The following is a 16,442-nucleotide window of genomic DNA, read 5'->3' as shown; positions in this document are numbered from 1 at the left end:
GCTCACTGACGATCGGTTTCATCAGACCAGGTGGCTTGCCACCCCTAGACTTCACCGTTTGACAGACGTGGCAGGAACGGCAATAGCGATAAACGTCACGCTTCATGCTGGGCCAGGTCACCGTCTTGCTCAGTTTTGCGAAAACTTTGGAGCCACTCAGGTGACCGGCCATGGGTTCGTCGTGAGAGGATCGCAACAGTGCGGCTCTCAGACATTTGGGCATAACCACCTTAAACGGATCGATGGACTCGTCATCGGTGGCTATAATTTCAGCAGGAGCCCGTCATGGTCCAGCAAATATGAATCCGCGGGGGACTCAGCGACACACGCTGGTTCCAGCCCCCCATCCGCGCCCGCTGCAGGGCAAGGAGCATAACGGCACTCCGTCTCTCTGAGACCGTCGCACATTTCGCGACAAAACAGATCACTTTGCTGAGCCTTCAGTAGCTATTGTCTGCTGAAAGCAATTCCCATTCTCCCAAAGGGGGGCCTGGTATCATGCCCACTCAGGACCGCAGCAACCGCCGCTTGCGTCGGTGTCACGGGTTCGCTCTCGGCATCGTGGCCTTTGGAAAACTACCCCGCTGGCCGGTGTCGCGGTGCGCTGTTTGCCTGGATAGCAGCCAAGGTTCGCCTGAATGCGGACTCGCCCTTTTCGCCGAACGGCGGCGAAGCCGCCGTTTCGCCCCCGACGCTTGCTTGTGCAAAGGCACCGCTAGCGGCTGTCACACCGGAATCAGGGTTCTCGGCAGACAATGGGGCACGAGATAGCGTGTCAGCTACCACGTTGGTGCTTCCGTTTCGATACTGCACTGCAAAGTCATAGTGCTGTATCAGGAGAGCCCAGCGCGCCAGCCTGCTTGCAGGCTCACGGAGCCGCATCAGCCAGCTGAGCGCACTGTGATCCGTTTGCACCACGAATTTCGTCCCATCAAGGTAGACGTCAAATTTCCGCAGTGCAAACACGATGGCAAGGCACTCCTTTTCGGTAACGGAATAATTTTTCTCCGCGGGTACCAAGGAGCGGCTGGCAAAGGCCAAAGGCTGCAACACGCCATCGTATTCCTGTAGGAGAACGGCTCCTAATCCCAGATCGCTCGCATCAGTCTGAACAACGAACGGCCTGGTCAGGTCGGGGAGTCTGAGCTGCGCTGTCTCCGCAATGCCGCTAGACAGTCGGCAAAACGCCTCTTGCTGCTCAGGTCCCCATCGCCACACCGCAGACTTACCCAAGAGCTTGGTCAAGGGCGCCTGCACTTGGGCACAGGACGGAATGAACGACCGGTAAAAGTTGGCCATTCCAAGAAAGCGGCGCAGGCCGCGTACGTCCTTGGGCACGGGGAAATCGAGGATTGCTCGAAGTTTCTCCCGATCCGGCTCAATGGAGCCTTCGCCCAGCATAAGCCCGAGTAACTGAATACGGGTCTGCGCTAATTGGGCTTTCGCGGGATTTAACGTCATCCCGGCAGCCCGCACCCTCTCGAGAACATTGGCAACATGGGCCAAGTGCTCTTCGAAGGTTTGTGAATAAATCACGATGTCGTCGAGGTAGCACAAGCAGTATGACCACTTTGCTTCCCCGAGGACGCGGTCCATGATTCTTTGAAACGCTGCAGGAGCATTGCAAAGACCAAAGGGCATACGAGTGAACTTGAACAACCCTCTGTGGGACGTGAAAGCAGTTTTGCACTGGTCACGCTCACCCATCCGGACCTGTAGGTAACCTTTCGAGGCGTCAAGCGTGGTAAAGTACCGTGCATCGCCCAGGTTTCCTACGATGGAGCTTATCGTAGGGAGCGGATAGGCATCCTTACGAGTCACTCCGTTCAGACGGCAATAGTCGACGCACAGGCGATGATTGCCGTCTTTCTTAGGCACCAACACAATTGGAGACGCCCAGCAGCTAGACGAGCGGTGAATAATGCCTGCCGATAGCATGTCGTCTAGCAAGCCGTCGATAATCTGCCTTTTGGCGAGATTGACGGGCCTGGGGTTACACTTCAAAGGAAGCGCGTCGCCAGTTTCGATCACGTGGCTCACAAAATCGGCACAGCCCGGTTGATCGGTGAAGAGCTCATCGTACTGGCGTAAAAGTGCCGACAGACGAGCCTTCTGTGTATCATCCAAATGAGTCGCACAGGCGATCAAAGGATGTGGTGCCCCTTCGTGTCGTTTCGGTCGATTCAAAAGGGGGTTTCGAGCCGACAAGCGCGTACTGCCGGAGTATGACCCCGAAGTTTGCGCGCGACACGGTTCGTGCCGTGCCTCTCGTTCCCAAAGGGGACTGTGAGAGGAGGAATGCGTTGAGCAGGGGTATGACCCCGAACTCTCCGCGTGGCACGTTTCCGACGTTTCTGCGGCAAAGGCAACAGTAAGCGCCGGCGGGCTGATGAACTGCTTGAGTTGGGAAAAGGGCCCATCACGATAGCCGCCATTCGCAATGTCCACAACGATCCCGGTCTTTAGAAGAAAGTCCCGACCAAGAATCACAGGAACATTGAGCCCTGGGAGATGAACAAAACGCGCGCGTCTCATTCGATCTCTCCATCTGACAGTCAACCTTGCGGCGCCAGCCGAATGGGCCACGCCTGTCGCAAGAGTGAATGTCGTTCAGCAGTCCCGCAAGTGCACCGAATGCTTCTGCAAGTGGGACAATACCTGTTCGCCAAACAACGAAGCGCTAGCGCCCGTGTCCAGCAACGCCGAAAATTCACGGCCGGCAATAATGACCGGAATGAACGGCGCGTGCGTACCAGCAAGAAAGCTTGCCCTGTACGCAGAGGGGATAAGCAAAGGTTGGGTCGCCCGTGCCCTCACGAACGACCCGCAAATCCGTTTCCCTGCCTCACAGGAGGCCTAGATACGGTGCACTCCCTTGCTATGTGCCCTCTTTAACGGCAGCGAAAACAGCGCACTTCATCTCGGTCTCTATCACGAGATGGAACAGCCTTGAGCTGCTGTGATCGGCTCGCCACGTTATCATAGGATACGTATCGACGAGCGTAACCCACACTGCGTTGGGTCGAATGGCGTCCCTTCGTGTGGGTTTCAGGTGGTGCAGCACAGGCTGCCCGCCTTTCGTGCGTGTAGGGGTCAAGAGCGCGAGCGCTCAACTCCCACGTGCAGCCACTGGCAGCCGCAAAGGCAGCGCCGTGGGGCTGCTGTTGGGGCACGGTCCCTCGCCATGCGTAGCGCGGCTCAAGGGCCTCGCTGGCTGGCGGCGGTGGGCGATAAGCGCGCGCGGCGAGAAGGTCGCCTTGAATGCGCTTTGCCTCGGCAGCCAGCTCCTCCAAATCGCGGAAGCGACCGCCGCGCAGGTACGCCGAAAAGGTCGGATGTGCCTGCCAGATCACCCGTTCGACGCGTTCCTCGTTCGAGGCCCTGGGCTCAGCGATAGAGAAAAGGTCGTCCATCACGCGTACGTACTCCTGAAGCGACTCATCAGGAGCTTGTGTACGGAGCTCGAGCTCTCGCCGCATCCCACTCTCGTAGTCAGCGGGTAGGAATTCGCGCAGAAAGGCCGCGCGGAACTCCTCGAGGGTTGCTGCTCGGTAGCCGGAAAGCCGATACCACCTCGCCGCCGCGTCAGTCAGTGCAGCCGGGACAACGCGCCCGAGCACCTCCTGATCGTCCAAACCCATTGCTCTCTGATAACGTCACAGAGAGTCAAGGTAATCTCGGGCGCTGAGCAGATCACCGTATCCGCTGTAAGTTGGCACAGGCAACATAACAGCGGGGTGAGCGCATTTCGGAACGGCCGAAAGCGTTTGTACAGCTTCCGAGAGCGCTTGGATCAACTGGATGGCATTTTGCAGCAGCGTCTGCGTCGCACCTGCTTCACAGGAAGCCGTTGGTGCATTAGCGGCGCGGTCGAGCGAAGGTGAACAGTCTCCCAGCTCGATCAGTGGAGCGGTTTCAAAAGGACTACCGCCCTGCATGCCATTCCCAGAGCAAAAGAGGCTCTTAGAGGGATTTGCCTGTTGTCGAACATAATTGCCACTTGGGGCGGCTACCGACGACAATACAGGCGCCTGCTCAGCGTGTGTTCGAACTGTCGGTTGCACGGCTGACGGCGGGCAAAAGTCGGCATGGGCCAGAGCCTGCGCCCCGTCAATTCCACAGGGAACCGACCGAAAGTGCTGTGCTGTTGAACTGCCACGCATTTCGAAGGGTACTGCAGCAGTCGAAGGCGCCTGCAGTACCCTTCCGTTCGGGTAGGGCAAAGGGCCCAGTCCACAACGACACTCCATCTCCAAAGGGAGCTGGCAGGCGCTTTGTGTCGTCCCCACAGGGGGTTGCGACACGTACGGATGCACGAAGGTGCCCCTCGACAGAGGACCTGGCCTCGTTCTCGTGCAACGCGGCATCCGCCAGAAAAGTCAACGGACAAAAATCCCGCGAAGCAGACATGTTGCGGCGAGCGCGAGACGCACAGGCGTACTGACTCGCTAAGAGCAGTCAAAAGCTTAATGAGCTTGTGATACCACATTGGGCGCCAGTGTAGTGTGCACGTATCTCACAGGAGTACGGGCACTAGCGTGGGTTCGGACTTAGCGAGCCACAGGGCCGCGTCTGCCGTCGCCTCGCGTGAACTAGCGCGCCGCTGCACAGGTACGTTCGAGCGCAAACAAGGCGCCGAGCGTAGCGCGGCAAGTACACAGTACTGCTCTCGAAATCCGCAACACTTTATTGCCTGCGGCAACACCACAAACGCAGTACAACGCCCGCTCCCAAAGGCGGCAGGAGAAGCAAAACAGGCTTGACCACGCCACGGGCGAAAGTACAGCACAAAGGGTGCCGCTAGCACGTCTCCGCGGGAAACGGTCCCTCGCGACTATGCTGCGTACTCTTACGATCTGTGACCACAGGGCCCGATTGCTCGAGCAAGGGCAAACACCGCTCGCGTTGGCTTCGATAGGTACGGTTTCGGCGTAGTAAGACCACGCGCGAATGCACCGCACCGCTCTTCAGCCTAGCGTTCAGAAAGGACAACATAAGGTAAGCGCTCGCCGCTGGCGCAAGGCACCGTTAGCGAACTCCGTCCAAGCGAGCCCAAACAAAGGAGCCGACGGACGGGAAAGAAAATGCGTGCTTACCCTACGAGGTCCAGAGAGAGTCTGCCTCCCCCGCCGCGCAAAACACCACAGAAGGCGCTCCGTGTGTGTGTTCCTTAGAGTTACTGTATATGCTACCTTTAGGTAGCAGAGTTGCGCATAGGTCCGCCATCTTGCCCGCCGTGGCATCCACGCTAAGCAGGAAAGCCACCCCTCTGGAATGTAGGAGCCGACGCGGCTGCTGTTGTTGCTGCTGTCCTCTCGGCCCAGCGGCTCCGTCTACTTTCTCGTTCGTTCACAACGCGTGGCTGGCGCAATGACTTTCGATTCGAAGAAAAAAAAAGAATGGAAAGCTCAGAGAAACAATAATTTGAGATTGAACAGGTGGAGATGAAACACTATCGCAAGTAATATTTTTGTTTTAAATGGCAAATAGGAAAAGTGCGACGGTCACGATTCTGGACCAATTAAATTCAGCCTAATTATTCGTTTCACGTAGTTTCTGATGCAGCGCTTCAAAAGATTAAGTGAATAGCTCGAGAAAACAAGTGCTAAAATTATCACTGTCTTTTACAAATAGCGCAAGCTAACTAGAATTTCGCGTACGTCTAGGTAGATGTGGCATATAATAAACACTCGGTCATGCTTCAAACTTTTATGCCGCACAGTGCTCGGAATGAATTATGCTGTTTTGATAGACCTGTAAGGTTCATATTCACACACATCACCTCCTTCACAGTCACTCGCGCATATTTTTACCGTTTTGTCCCGCTCGATTTTTAGTCAACCTTTGACCAGTGAGAGAGAAGCGATATATATATCCTGTTCGTTATCGCCGACTTCTGACGTCTCATGCGCAGCAGCCACTTGAGACGGCGACGAACGACGGAGACAGACTTGCCACATGGAATCGAGAAGAAGGCCTTTCCGTGCTCTTGTCGGTTCGTGCAGTGGGGAGCGCAGCATCCTGTCATTGTCGCAACTTTGCAACACTGAGTCAGGGCGCTGCGCCGCGCAGACGTTCGCAAAAACGGACAGCAGAAGACACCACCACAACAACGACAAACAATCCGAACTCAGCTGGACCGTCTTGCGCTTCGCCGGACGGCTTGGTTTGGCTTGATACAGCGGTGGTGGCGCGGCGATCGCCAGCACCCGCGCAGCCGTGAAGTTGGCTTTCCCTAAAACGGATGCTTTTTGCGCACGTGAGCGCGCTGGGCGAATGGTGGCGCGAGCGGCGAGTTCTATCAGAGGCGCAACTCTGCTACCTAAAGGTAGCATATACAGTAACTCTAGTGTTCCTATTCTTCGTCAGTGTCTTATTCGCGCCTTAAAACTTCAAATATGTTAAACCAGCAAGCCCAGTCTGCCATTCTTGCTTCCTTTTCTTCTGATCTGACCCGCTCCCACCAGCTCTCTGGCCACCCGCTCGGTTTCCAATAATGCATCACTTCATTTACCTATGCACTGTAGGTCCTGTGCCTGTGAGCCAATGCTGACCAGTATTCAATTTTTGGGGAAAAGTGGGTGCCACAATCTGGCGGCTTCAGTCGTGGCATTATACCAGCCGTCCACAATTCGGTGCGATTCTGTGAGCCTTCAGTGCCGTGTCCTGTCTCGCACGGTGTTCATTCAGGTTGTCTTTTTCAATGAGGAAGTCTTCTTCAATTTATTTTTTTAGAAGGTCCTCTGACATTTGCGGGTATTGCACAGTCTGAGCACTTGCTCAATATACGCAGTGCAAGGCTCGCAGATGACCTGAGTTCTCGGAGTTGCTTCTGCTCATAGCGTCCAAGTCAACACTTCATTTCCTCAACAAGACAGGTCCACATAGTAAGCGTGTCGGCATGGTTCTCATACCAAACTGGGGCCATGTTCGTCAAATAAAAAAAGCACGTTCCTAGCCTGGCTGGCAGGGTTCCAGTTATTATTGGCCTTTTGTAATGGGTCAGTCGTTCATCAAAGCCTTTCCCTGCCTTTGCTGAGAACATGTGTGGCTCTTCACAATGCTCGTACAGGGCTGGTCTTCACGAGGCATGGCACGATGGCAAAAGGCCGGCAAGGCGACAGCTGCTACGAAGTTCTTGTGCTGATGGCTCTGTCGTAGGTCGTGGGAAGTACCTAGCACCGCTCCACCAAATTTTACACTCAAGAAGTTCACTGAAATGTTGAAAACCAGATGAATCTCGATGGTCAGTGTTTTCAAAGAGGAGTCCTGAGACAGCACACTGAATGTCCTTTCCCAGTTTTTGTCAGCTTGCTCTGAATCTTTACAAATTTGCACTGTGAGGCACTGTGAGGCACAACAGTGCTCTTTATTTAGAGCAACAATATGGTGTCGATACTCCTCGAGGGAACTACAGATAGCAAAGGGGCTGGAAATAAATACCTGGGCTGAAGCCTCCACCAGGGTGCAGATGGCAGTGGACACTTCCCGCACGCTCTCGCTGAACTGCTCGTGTTCACCGTGCTTGGCATGGTTGGCAATGCCAGTCATCGCATCCCCCAGGCTCTGTACAGACCATCATTCGGCATTTGTACAACACTGTGACAAAGATCTATGTCATGGCATACACTTAGGTGCAAAACTTGAGCCCTGATCAATCATTGGAAACAAATCACTGTGTATATCGAACAGTTGTAAAATCCCCTTGAATATATCTTCAATATATTCTTTCTTTCTGTATCAGAAAGAAATAAATAAAATAAACTTCAAAAAATAAAATAAAAAAAAGCCACGTGCCCTTATTTCTTTAGTCTGATGTGATCAGCACAGGCTGTGCTGCAATGTCTGAAAGAACTTGAGCTTGGGCATGTTGGTAATCCCTCTTAACACCTGTAGCGCACCACAGGGACAGGAACACAAAGAAACGACATGGACGCAGCGCTAACTTCCAACAAATGATTTATTTACGAAGCAGACACATGAGAAAAAAAACAAGCAATGCACGCAGGCGCATAAGTACGAGATTATTAATTATCATTACACGTGAAAGATGTGTAGCCAACGATAACATGAGAGTACAAAAATAAGTTTACAAGACTCGTACTAATGCGCCTGCGTGCGTTGCTTGGTTTTTCTATATTTTCATGTGTCTGCTTCGTAAATAAATCATTTGTTGGAAGTTAGCGCTGCGTCCATGTTGTTTCTTTGTGTTAGTGTCCCTTCAGTGTGCTACAGTTGTTAAGATGCAATGTCTGGTAAGCTTCGAGACTGTTTTAGACTGTTCTGTCAAGATCATGCGCATTACGTAAGTAGTCAAGTTAGTGCGGGAGCCTATGTGAACGCTAGCGATAACGCTGGAAGCTTCAATTACTGATGTATAAAAGACAATGTATTCTGCCAGTGATCAGATTACCGATGACCGACAACTGTGCAAAAAGGAGGGGTGGCTTCTTTTGACGATGAGTGTTCCATAAAACACTCTACATGGTTCGTCGAGTATGCCTGTGGCGTTGTGTATACCATACCTTTGTCATGTGGTAGCTTCTACATAGGACAGATGCGGCAGTGTCTCAACGTCCGTTTGCGAGAGAGCATGCTAGCTCTATGAGGGGCACACAGCCTTCACACCTTGCCCTCCATTGCCGACAATGTGGCGGCAATGGAGAGCTGAGTAAGACAGTCGTGGTAACTAGGCACAAGAGCCAGCGTACTCAGGCAATTGTGGAGGCGTTCGAAATGATAAAAAAGAAAGACACGTGCATGAGCTGCTCTTCTATTGCTCTGATCGATGAGGTTCCTGGAACGTGTGCAGTTCTGATCTTCTACACGTGATATTATTGCTGTGGTTGTTGGTTATGTTTAGAGGGAGGGAGGTGGGGGGGGGGGGTTGTTTGGTTTTGCTGCTAATCTTTCTTAGCCACATACAGTGAAACTTCACTTGAACAAACTTCAAGGGACCCCATGGAAAAGTTCGTTGAAGTGAAAGTTCACTGAACTGAAATAGCTATATTGCAACTTGTTATCAGAAGCTAAAGAAAACATAAGTTGTTGAAATGTATTTTGAACCCTTTTATTTGCAATGCTGCGTATTTGAATGTGATTATCTGCTTATTTAGCATGTTTTGAAGAATGCAGTAATCTTTTGCTGCACTTGTATACTTAGGGCTGCAGTGGTCATAAATTGAGTCACTGTGTCCAAGCTCTCATAAACCTTTTCCGGCACAACAACCTGTTGGGCAGCGAAAGACTTTACTTTCTCCACGTACATCAGGGCTTCTTTAGCTGAAGTTCTTGGTGCTTCCTCTACAATGGTTACTTCTTCCTCCTCCTCCTTTTTTTCTTGAGGTAGGGTGCTCGCTACAATCTCTTCTGTTGACATAGTGGCGCATGTCTTAACGTCAGAGTCACAGATGACATAGTTCTCAAAATGCAAAGCGCTGTCTGTACAGTCAAACCCACTTATAACGATCCCACGTACAGCTCAGACCACTTATAATGTAACCGCTTACAGTGCAGTACTGGCTATAATGCTGTTTTTTCTGACTCCCGTTTACCCTCCCATAGAACTCCATGCATACGCATACCGCTTATTGTGCAGTCCCCCGAGATGAAAGACCGGTTATAATGCGGCTGCCGGAACGTTCTCAGAGATGCGAGGGAGCGAGCGTGCTTCTCAGCGGAGATGCGCCGGCGGGGGAGAGAGCGGCGACGGCGTTACGAAGGAGGAGCGGATGCGGAACGAACAAGGAGCGGGGGGAGAAAAAAAAAGGGATGGCGGTGGCGGACAGCAGCCCGGCGCGGGTGCGTGGTGTGAGGAGGGGGAGCGGTTGCGTGGCCGACGGAGAAGCCTTTGCCCCCTTGACATGCGCGCTTTGCCTCTGCCGCATGACATACGTGCTCCGCTACGTACGGGCGCCCGCGTCCGCATCAAGAGCGTGTTACCGCCATTTGTCTTTGTCGGGAAAACAGTTGCTTCGTCGTAGAGTGCAGATATCGCACGTGCAACCTCGATTCCCCCGCAAGTAACAATGCTTTGAGACGCGATTGAGCTTTCGCCTTTGCCACCAACAGGCGGACTTACAAGCTTGAGAGACTTTTTCAGGATAGTTGCCGCGGCTGTTCTCCCGACCGTGAACCGAAACTGCGTTTCACGCGTGATGCCCTCGGTTTAGCTCGCGAGTGCGATCTCTTCTACGCCCGATCTCCGTGTTGCCTAGGGCAAGCGTCTCGCGGCGGCATGCCAAGTTGCAACGCGCACGCTAGGCCTAACGAGCGCTAGCTGCCATGTCGGCGGCCGTGGACTACAGAAGTTGCGGTTTGGTGCCGAGTCAATGAAACATTTTGTAGTTGTTGCATTTAGAAGGGGTGACTTACATCTTTAACGAAAACGCGGGCGTGCGTGTGAAACACTCAAGTGGTGGTTTGTGGTCGCCACCATTTTCGACATGGCGCACGCGTAGTGTGCTACCGCGGTGACTTCCTGTGACGGCGCATTTTTTCCGCGTTCGTTATGTCGGCACCGCAGGTCCGCGGGCGCTAACCGTTCAACATTTCCAAATGTAAGCAGACGCAAACTTACGTCCCAGTCGCATGCCTCGATAGTCGGAATCGCGCGCCTACCCGTTGGTCATGTTTTGCACACGTGCAACCTTTCAAAAATGTTGTTTTGGTTATAGTGCGGTACCGCTTATAGTGCGGATATTCGAGACTCCGGCGACTTACGTTATAAGTGGTCTATGCTGTATAACGATCTATCGGTTATAACGACCATATTTGGGTGCACTTACAATTTTCCTATGCTAACCATTGAAGCTGCGTCGAGATATAGCGAACATTTTTCAAAGCCTCCTACTTTTACAACGAACACTTCGGACACGGTCGCGGTAAAAATATGGCGCATACGAAGCGAAAAAAGTTAAAATATGCCTTCTAAAACGTGAGAGGGGCGCGCGCTTGCGCGTGCCCCACTCCAGTTTACTCGCGACAAGATATCCCTGATCGGCGAGCACCGCATGCAGATTTCGGACGCTACGAATGAGGTCGCTCACTTTCCAGCCTTTTTCTTCAGTGGCAGAACGGCAGTGAGGAAAAAAAAAAGGAGGCAGCATGAAGCCTTGCGCTCAGCTTTCGCACGGTGACCTTCTCTGACGCCGTTCTCTGTAGCTACGAGCGCTACGATGTACCAAACAATGCCTTGGAACGCAAGAAGTCATAAATGCAAGAAGTGATAACCGCGATAACTTTCCATCGCATAAAAGTTCACTGCGTCTTTAAACTCGTCCACGCCACAATGTGCCCCAAAAGGTTGTCCGTCTTTTCGGTAACTGCAGAGACCGGTCGATCGGTGATACTGACTTCCACGCGATTGCGGCGATGCCTGCGCGGATAAGCACCAGAAAAGAGCGAAGGCGAGGTGGTGGCCGTCGATGAACGTGCAGTTATGACTTATAGCCGACGACCTTATATCGCAGTCATCTGCAGATATCTGCTCTGCTGCGCGTGTGGTATACGCCGTACACTGTGCGGATTGACGGCGGTACGAGCGCGCCATGCTGCCGTTCGCAAGTTCGCCGCCGCCGCGTCGTGCGACACCGCTTTAAGTGCGCATCGCTTTGTAGAAACGAAAGTAGCTCGCTGTTGTTGCGTGGCCACCGAAAAACGTCGACACAGACAGCGAGCGTATACTGCGTGTTTGACTAGGTGACAACTCAAGTGCACCGCGCATCGTCGTGCAGGGCCGCGAGAGCATCGCGGAGACGTAGAGTGCGCGTTGCTTGCAAAATGCTTGTTTTCGCCGCATTGAACGAACAGGCTACTCGCCGCACCCGTGCACGGTTCAGAGTGAAGCAGGCCCGAAGAACATACAAACGCGTGCATACGGCATACAGCAAGCGGCCCGGCAGTGACTCTGCGAGCCAAGTAGGCGACGCGCTGCACGCAACTAGCCCACGATGATCGGCTTCACGTGGCAGTATCGCGCTTCGGTGAAACGGTGTCAGTTCATTGCAAAGGCGGGTAATTCACTCGGGTGAGCACGTAGCGGGCGTCGCTTCACGACGCGAAAGGCTTAGCTTGTCACCGGAGGGGTTGTTATAACACTTTAATAAAAGTGCACAGAAAAAAAATGGCTTGGCCGCTGAGTGCATGTTTTTAAAAGTGAGTCCATATACAACGAACTACTGATATAGTGACCACTTTTCGCGACACTTTCAAGTTCGTTATAAGCGGGCTCGACTGTACCCAGTCTTTCAGACAATTTCTGATCAATATGACGTGGGAGGCATTGGATGGTGTCACAAAATATGTTTGTAGAACTGAAATGCGCTCTGCACTAAATTCATTAAACTGAGATGCGTTAGCATTGGGTCCAATGGCGCTTCGATGGGGGATTTAAGAAAGGCTCGTACAATTGAATAGTTCGTTCATGTGGCATTTTACTGCATATCTTTGGTATTTTTTCTAGTAAACATTCAGTTTCTTAGACAGCACCTGTGTCGTCATTTCTTTTTCCTGTCCGCACTGGCCGTCACGAGTATTTTCCAACTCACTACCCTATTACGATTTCCCATTCTTTTGAGTTTTTACATTGTGATACAATAGAATTTTGGATGACACCAACACCTGCTGCAATGAGAAGCCATGTTTCCAAGGTGTGTAATCTGCTTGCAATTATAGTGATGCTCGCGCAGTCGTGTGTTAATGCACCGACTGGTTCGTCCAATGTACTACTTCCTTCCGCACGAAAGGGGAACACAATAAACAAGTTCTTTTTCACAAGCAATAAACTAGAGCTGTGTGAATAGCAAAATTTTGAGTGCGAAGTGAATTCGAATATTAAAATGTGAGTGCGAATCGAATTCGAATAATAAAATGTGAGTGCGAATAGAATATTTTTCGAATAGTTGTCGAATATTTCTTTCATACTTTGAAGCGAAATTACAGAAAAAAAAGCTGCAGAGGATCCCTAAGTATATTCTTATGAGACAGCAACATGAAAGCGTTTCTTTTGACTAGGTTGGTGAAGCGCTGGAGGGGTAAAGTTCCCTAGTTGTCTCATCAAAAATGAGGCACTGCAGAGGCCAAATTGTATTTATTTACATGATTTGGTGCAACCAATGTGTTGTCGACAACATGTGAAAGGAAAAGACACCATTTCCTCAACCTCTCCTTCGAGTCCGAAGTCCCTAATCTGCCCCATAGACGTCAATGTATAAGAACATCTGTAGTTTTGGACGCTGAAACTCTTTGGTGTCCGATTTTTCGGACTTTCTGCCCAAAATTCTGGTCCGAAATGGCATTAATTAAAGCCCCCACCTCTGCCGCGTCTATCAATAATCTTGTAGGTTCGAACTAGCGATTTCGCTAGTCAATCTGCTTGCGGCCATAGCAGAGTCAGAAAGGCAGCTTTTCTGCAATGCCAGAGTGTGATGGGGTGAAGCATATCGAAAATCTGAAGGGGCAACTGTCGCGGCGCAGTGCGGTGATGTCTTTACGGATAAGCACCGGAAATGCACGGAGGCGTGATGGCGGCAGGCGGCGAATGTGCCCAACCTTTATGATAAGCATCTTCAGCTAATTGCTCAGTAGTGCATGTGGCCTAGCGCAGTGGTATGCATATAACCCGAATACGCCACGCCGCTGTTTATGCTGCCTCTTTGTGCGAGACCGCTAAGTGCACCGCACAGACGCGTTGCCCTCACGAACGAAAGCAGCTCGCCATGGCCGTGCCCGTGTGCAATAGGAAACGGAGTGGCCATGTCATAACTAGGCCTATCCGAACGAACGCTGTCATGGCAAACACATGTGTACGGTACAATAAGCGCCCCGGCAGTGACGGCGTCAGCTCGGTAGGCGATGTGCTGCACACAACTAGGAATGATCGTCTTCACGCGGCAGCAAATGTGGTGAATCGGCGGAGATTTGGCGATGCGTGTGCGCATGATTGTGCGCACATGCATTGGGGAAAGCCGGACGAGTCGTCCGCTCTTCTGCCACAGCCTTTGCGTTCCACGTCATTGTTTCCAAACGCTCCATGCAAGAGAGCTGTAATCTATTCCGGGTTTTGCTGATATTAGTGGCGCTCATCACGAGACGCTAATTTGCACTTGGTGGTTGGCACGTAGTTAAGCAGGGTTCTTGGCAGGTGCCGAATGTATTCACGAGAGCCCCGGCGCACACCAAAATGCCTGATAACTGTAATGGGAGGCATTAAAGGGACCCTGAAACGGTTTTTTGAAGTTCTGTCAGCGTTTAGGCAGGAGCATCCCCAAATCATTCGCACCAGAAATTATGCGACGCACCGTGTACCAAGGCCGCTACGGAATTTATATCTAAACCCTCCTCCTCACCACTGCCTTGCACCCTCAACTCACAGATACCCTGGCATCGCCGGCGATCGCAGCGTTCTCATGTGCGCACTTGACGGTTTGAGCTTTGCCCAGTCATGGCTTCAGATATTGCGCGCCGATGGGTTGCGCGCAATCTCGGAGGCCCAACAAAGACGAAGCTCGCGGGGTGGTTGATATCTGCTCCGACAGGTGCCGCCACACTACCAGCAGATCTTATTTTATTCTCCTGTACGGTGACAATCTGCAAAAGCGTGCGGACAAACAAAAATATTTCGAGAACGATCACCGATAAGCGTAAACTCGGGCAATGTGGTTGTGTATTCAGGGGTGAAGTTACAGCCACAAAAACGTGGATCGTGGCGTTGAACGGACAGCGAGAGCGCGACGCTCATTGCAGTGACAAGCTGAAGGGATTCCGCTCGCCAGATGCCTCATGAACATTGCACGATGTCGCAGCGTTACTAGTCACCAATTGCTAGAAATTGCTAGATATGTAGTACACAACACGGCTAGGGCAATTCATTGCGTCCAAGAAAAGAAACCTCGAGATAAGCTCAGCTCACATCAACACAGAGCGCGTTGTAACACAGGCAGACGATGCTCACTGCCCACAGCAGGTTCAGTGACGTGGACTGGACATATCCAATCAGATCAGCGGCCTGCGTGACGTCACGTTCCCACGACGACGCACACTGGAAATGGGCGGTTTGAAAACGCGTTTGGCTGAGCCGCTGTGATCGTTGGCAATTCACAGCTTTAAAACCTTGTAATAAATTACACAGTTTACGCACAGAGCTTAAATCGGTCTTTAAATGATCCTTAGGACTTTCTCTACTGGCTCAATGTGTTTGTACAAAATCGTCAAAACTGTTTCAGGGTCCCTTTAAAGCTATTTCAGACGTGGCTGTGGCGATTTGACTGCTTGAGCGGAATAAAAAAAGCATGTTGTTTTTTCAGACAGCTCGATTTTTCAGACAATTTCACGGTCCCTTGATAGTCCGAAAAATCGGATGTTTACTATATTTATCTTCTGGAAGTTTGAATAGTTCGAATAGTCAAATTCTGGTGCGAATCGAATTGAATAGCAAGCACTATTAGAAGAATATTCAAAAGTTCGAATATTCGCACACGCCTACAATAAACTTGTTCGAATGGTTGACACTGCACAAATCACTAGTCCACTGCTGGTTGCTGTTGACTTTATGATACAGTGAAAACAGTGAAATTAGTTTGTTAGGAGCCATGAAAACAACGAGTGTGCCGAACCTGTTCACGATTTTCTTCAGTCTGGCGGAAACGTTGTGAATGTATGGCAAGACAATAGGCCGTTGTTTTGATGTTTCCTGGGGTTCGTCAATCCTATCGCTAGTCCTAATAAAACCTTTAACCAGCTTCTCAGTCAAGGAGGCAATCGGGGCATCCGGGTAACCACTTTTTCTTAATCTGTGAACTTGGCTCATCAGGCATCTAGCTACGACATGCGCACACAATTTTTCGGCAACTATTTAGTATGCAGGCATATGCAACACTTCTTTTTACCAACTTTGAATGTCCGGAATCAAAGTTCAAAAGGATGTTGTCTCCCCTTACAGCATATTCCCAGCAGGATTCAAAGCTGACACGAGATCTCAAGCTAACCTCATACCGTATTACGTCTACAGGAAGCTATGGCCAATGCAGCCTACTAAACACAGCAACACCACCTTATGGTCCTACGGTTGTACTATCTTCCAACACCTAGGCATCATCAGCCAACAAGTAGTCACCGCATTATCGAAAGTATCAAGAAAACAACAAAAATACATAATTCTATTACATCAATACCGTTTCATTTTCTTGATGAATACGTAAATCATGTACTTACTTTTCATAAGAGCAGTGTAAAAGCCGCAATTTTCGCCCCTAGCAACTTTGTTCACAGTGTCACCCTGCGGCTCAGGACCTCCCTGTCCTAACTAATCCGAAACGCACTAACCCGAAACGTCATTACCGTACGGTTTGCGCTGATCATGATGGCGACGCAGACTGCACCACCTTGTTTCGGTTGTCTGCTAATGCACTTTTTGCTCCTTTGCGACGCACATTTGTAGTACT

General features: G+C 51.2%; 1 protein-coding gene across 1 annotated transcript in view; it reads right to left on the bottom strand.

Annotated features, from left to right (window-relative positions):
* Nucleotides 1-16,442, bottom strand: part of LOC119394536 (talin-2) — a 612,547-nt gene that overhangs the window by 206,787 nt on the left and 389,318 nt on the right. The window contains exon 34 of the mRNA XM_037661859.2: nucleotides 7,444-7,566. Within this exon, the coding sequence (XP_037517787.1) occupies nucleotides 7,444-7,566 (123 nt within the window). The remainder of the gene's footprint in view (nucleotides 1-7,443; nucleotides 7,567-16,442) is intronic.

Source organism: Rhipicephalus sanguineus, chromosome 5 (assembly GCF_013339695.2).
Source record: "Rhipicephalus sanguineus isolate Rsan-2018 chromosome 5, BIME_Rsan_1.4, whole genome shotgun sequence".
Lineage (NCBI taxonomy): Eukaryota > Metazoa > Arthropoda > Arachnida > Ixodida > Ixodidae > Rhipicephalus > Rhipicephalus sanguineus.
Note: the sequence above shows the minus strand (reverse complement) of the source record. Positions and strands in the feature narration are given on the sequence as shown.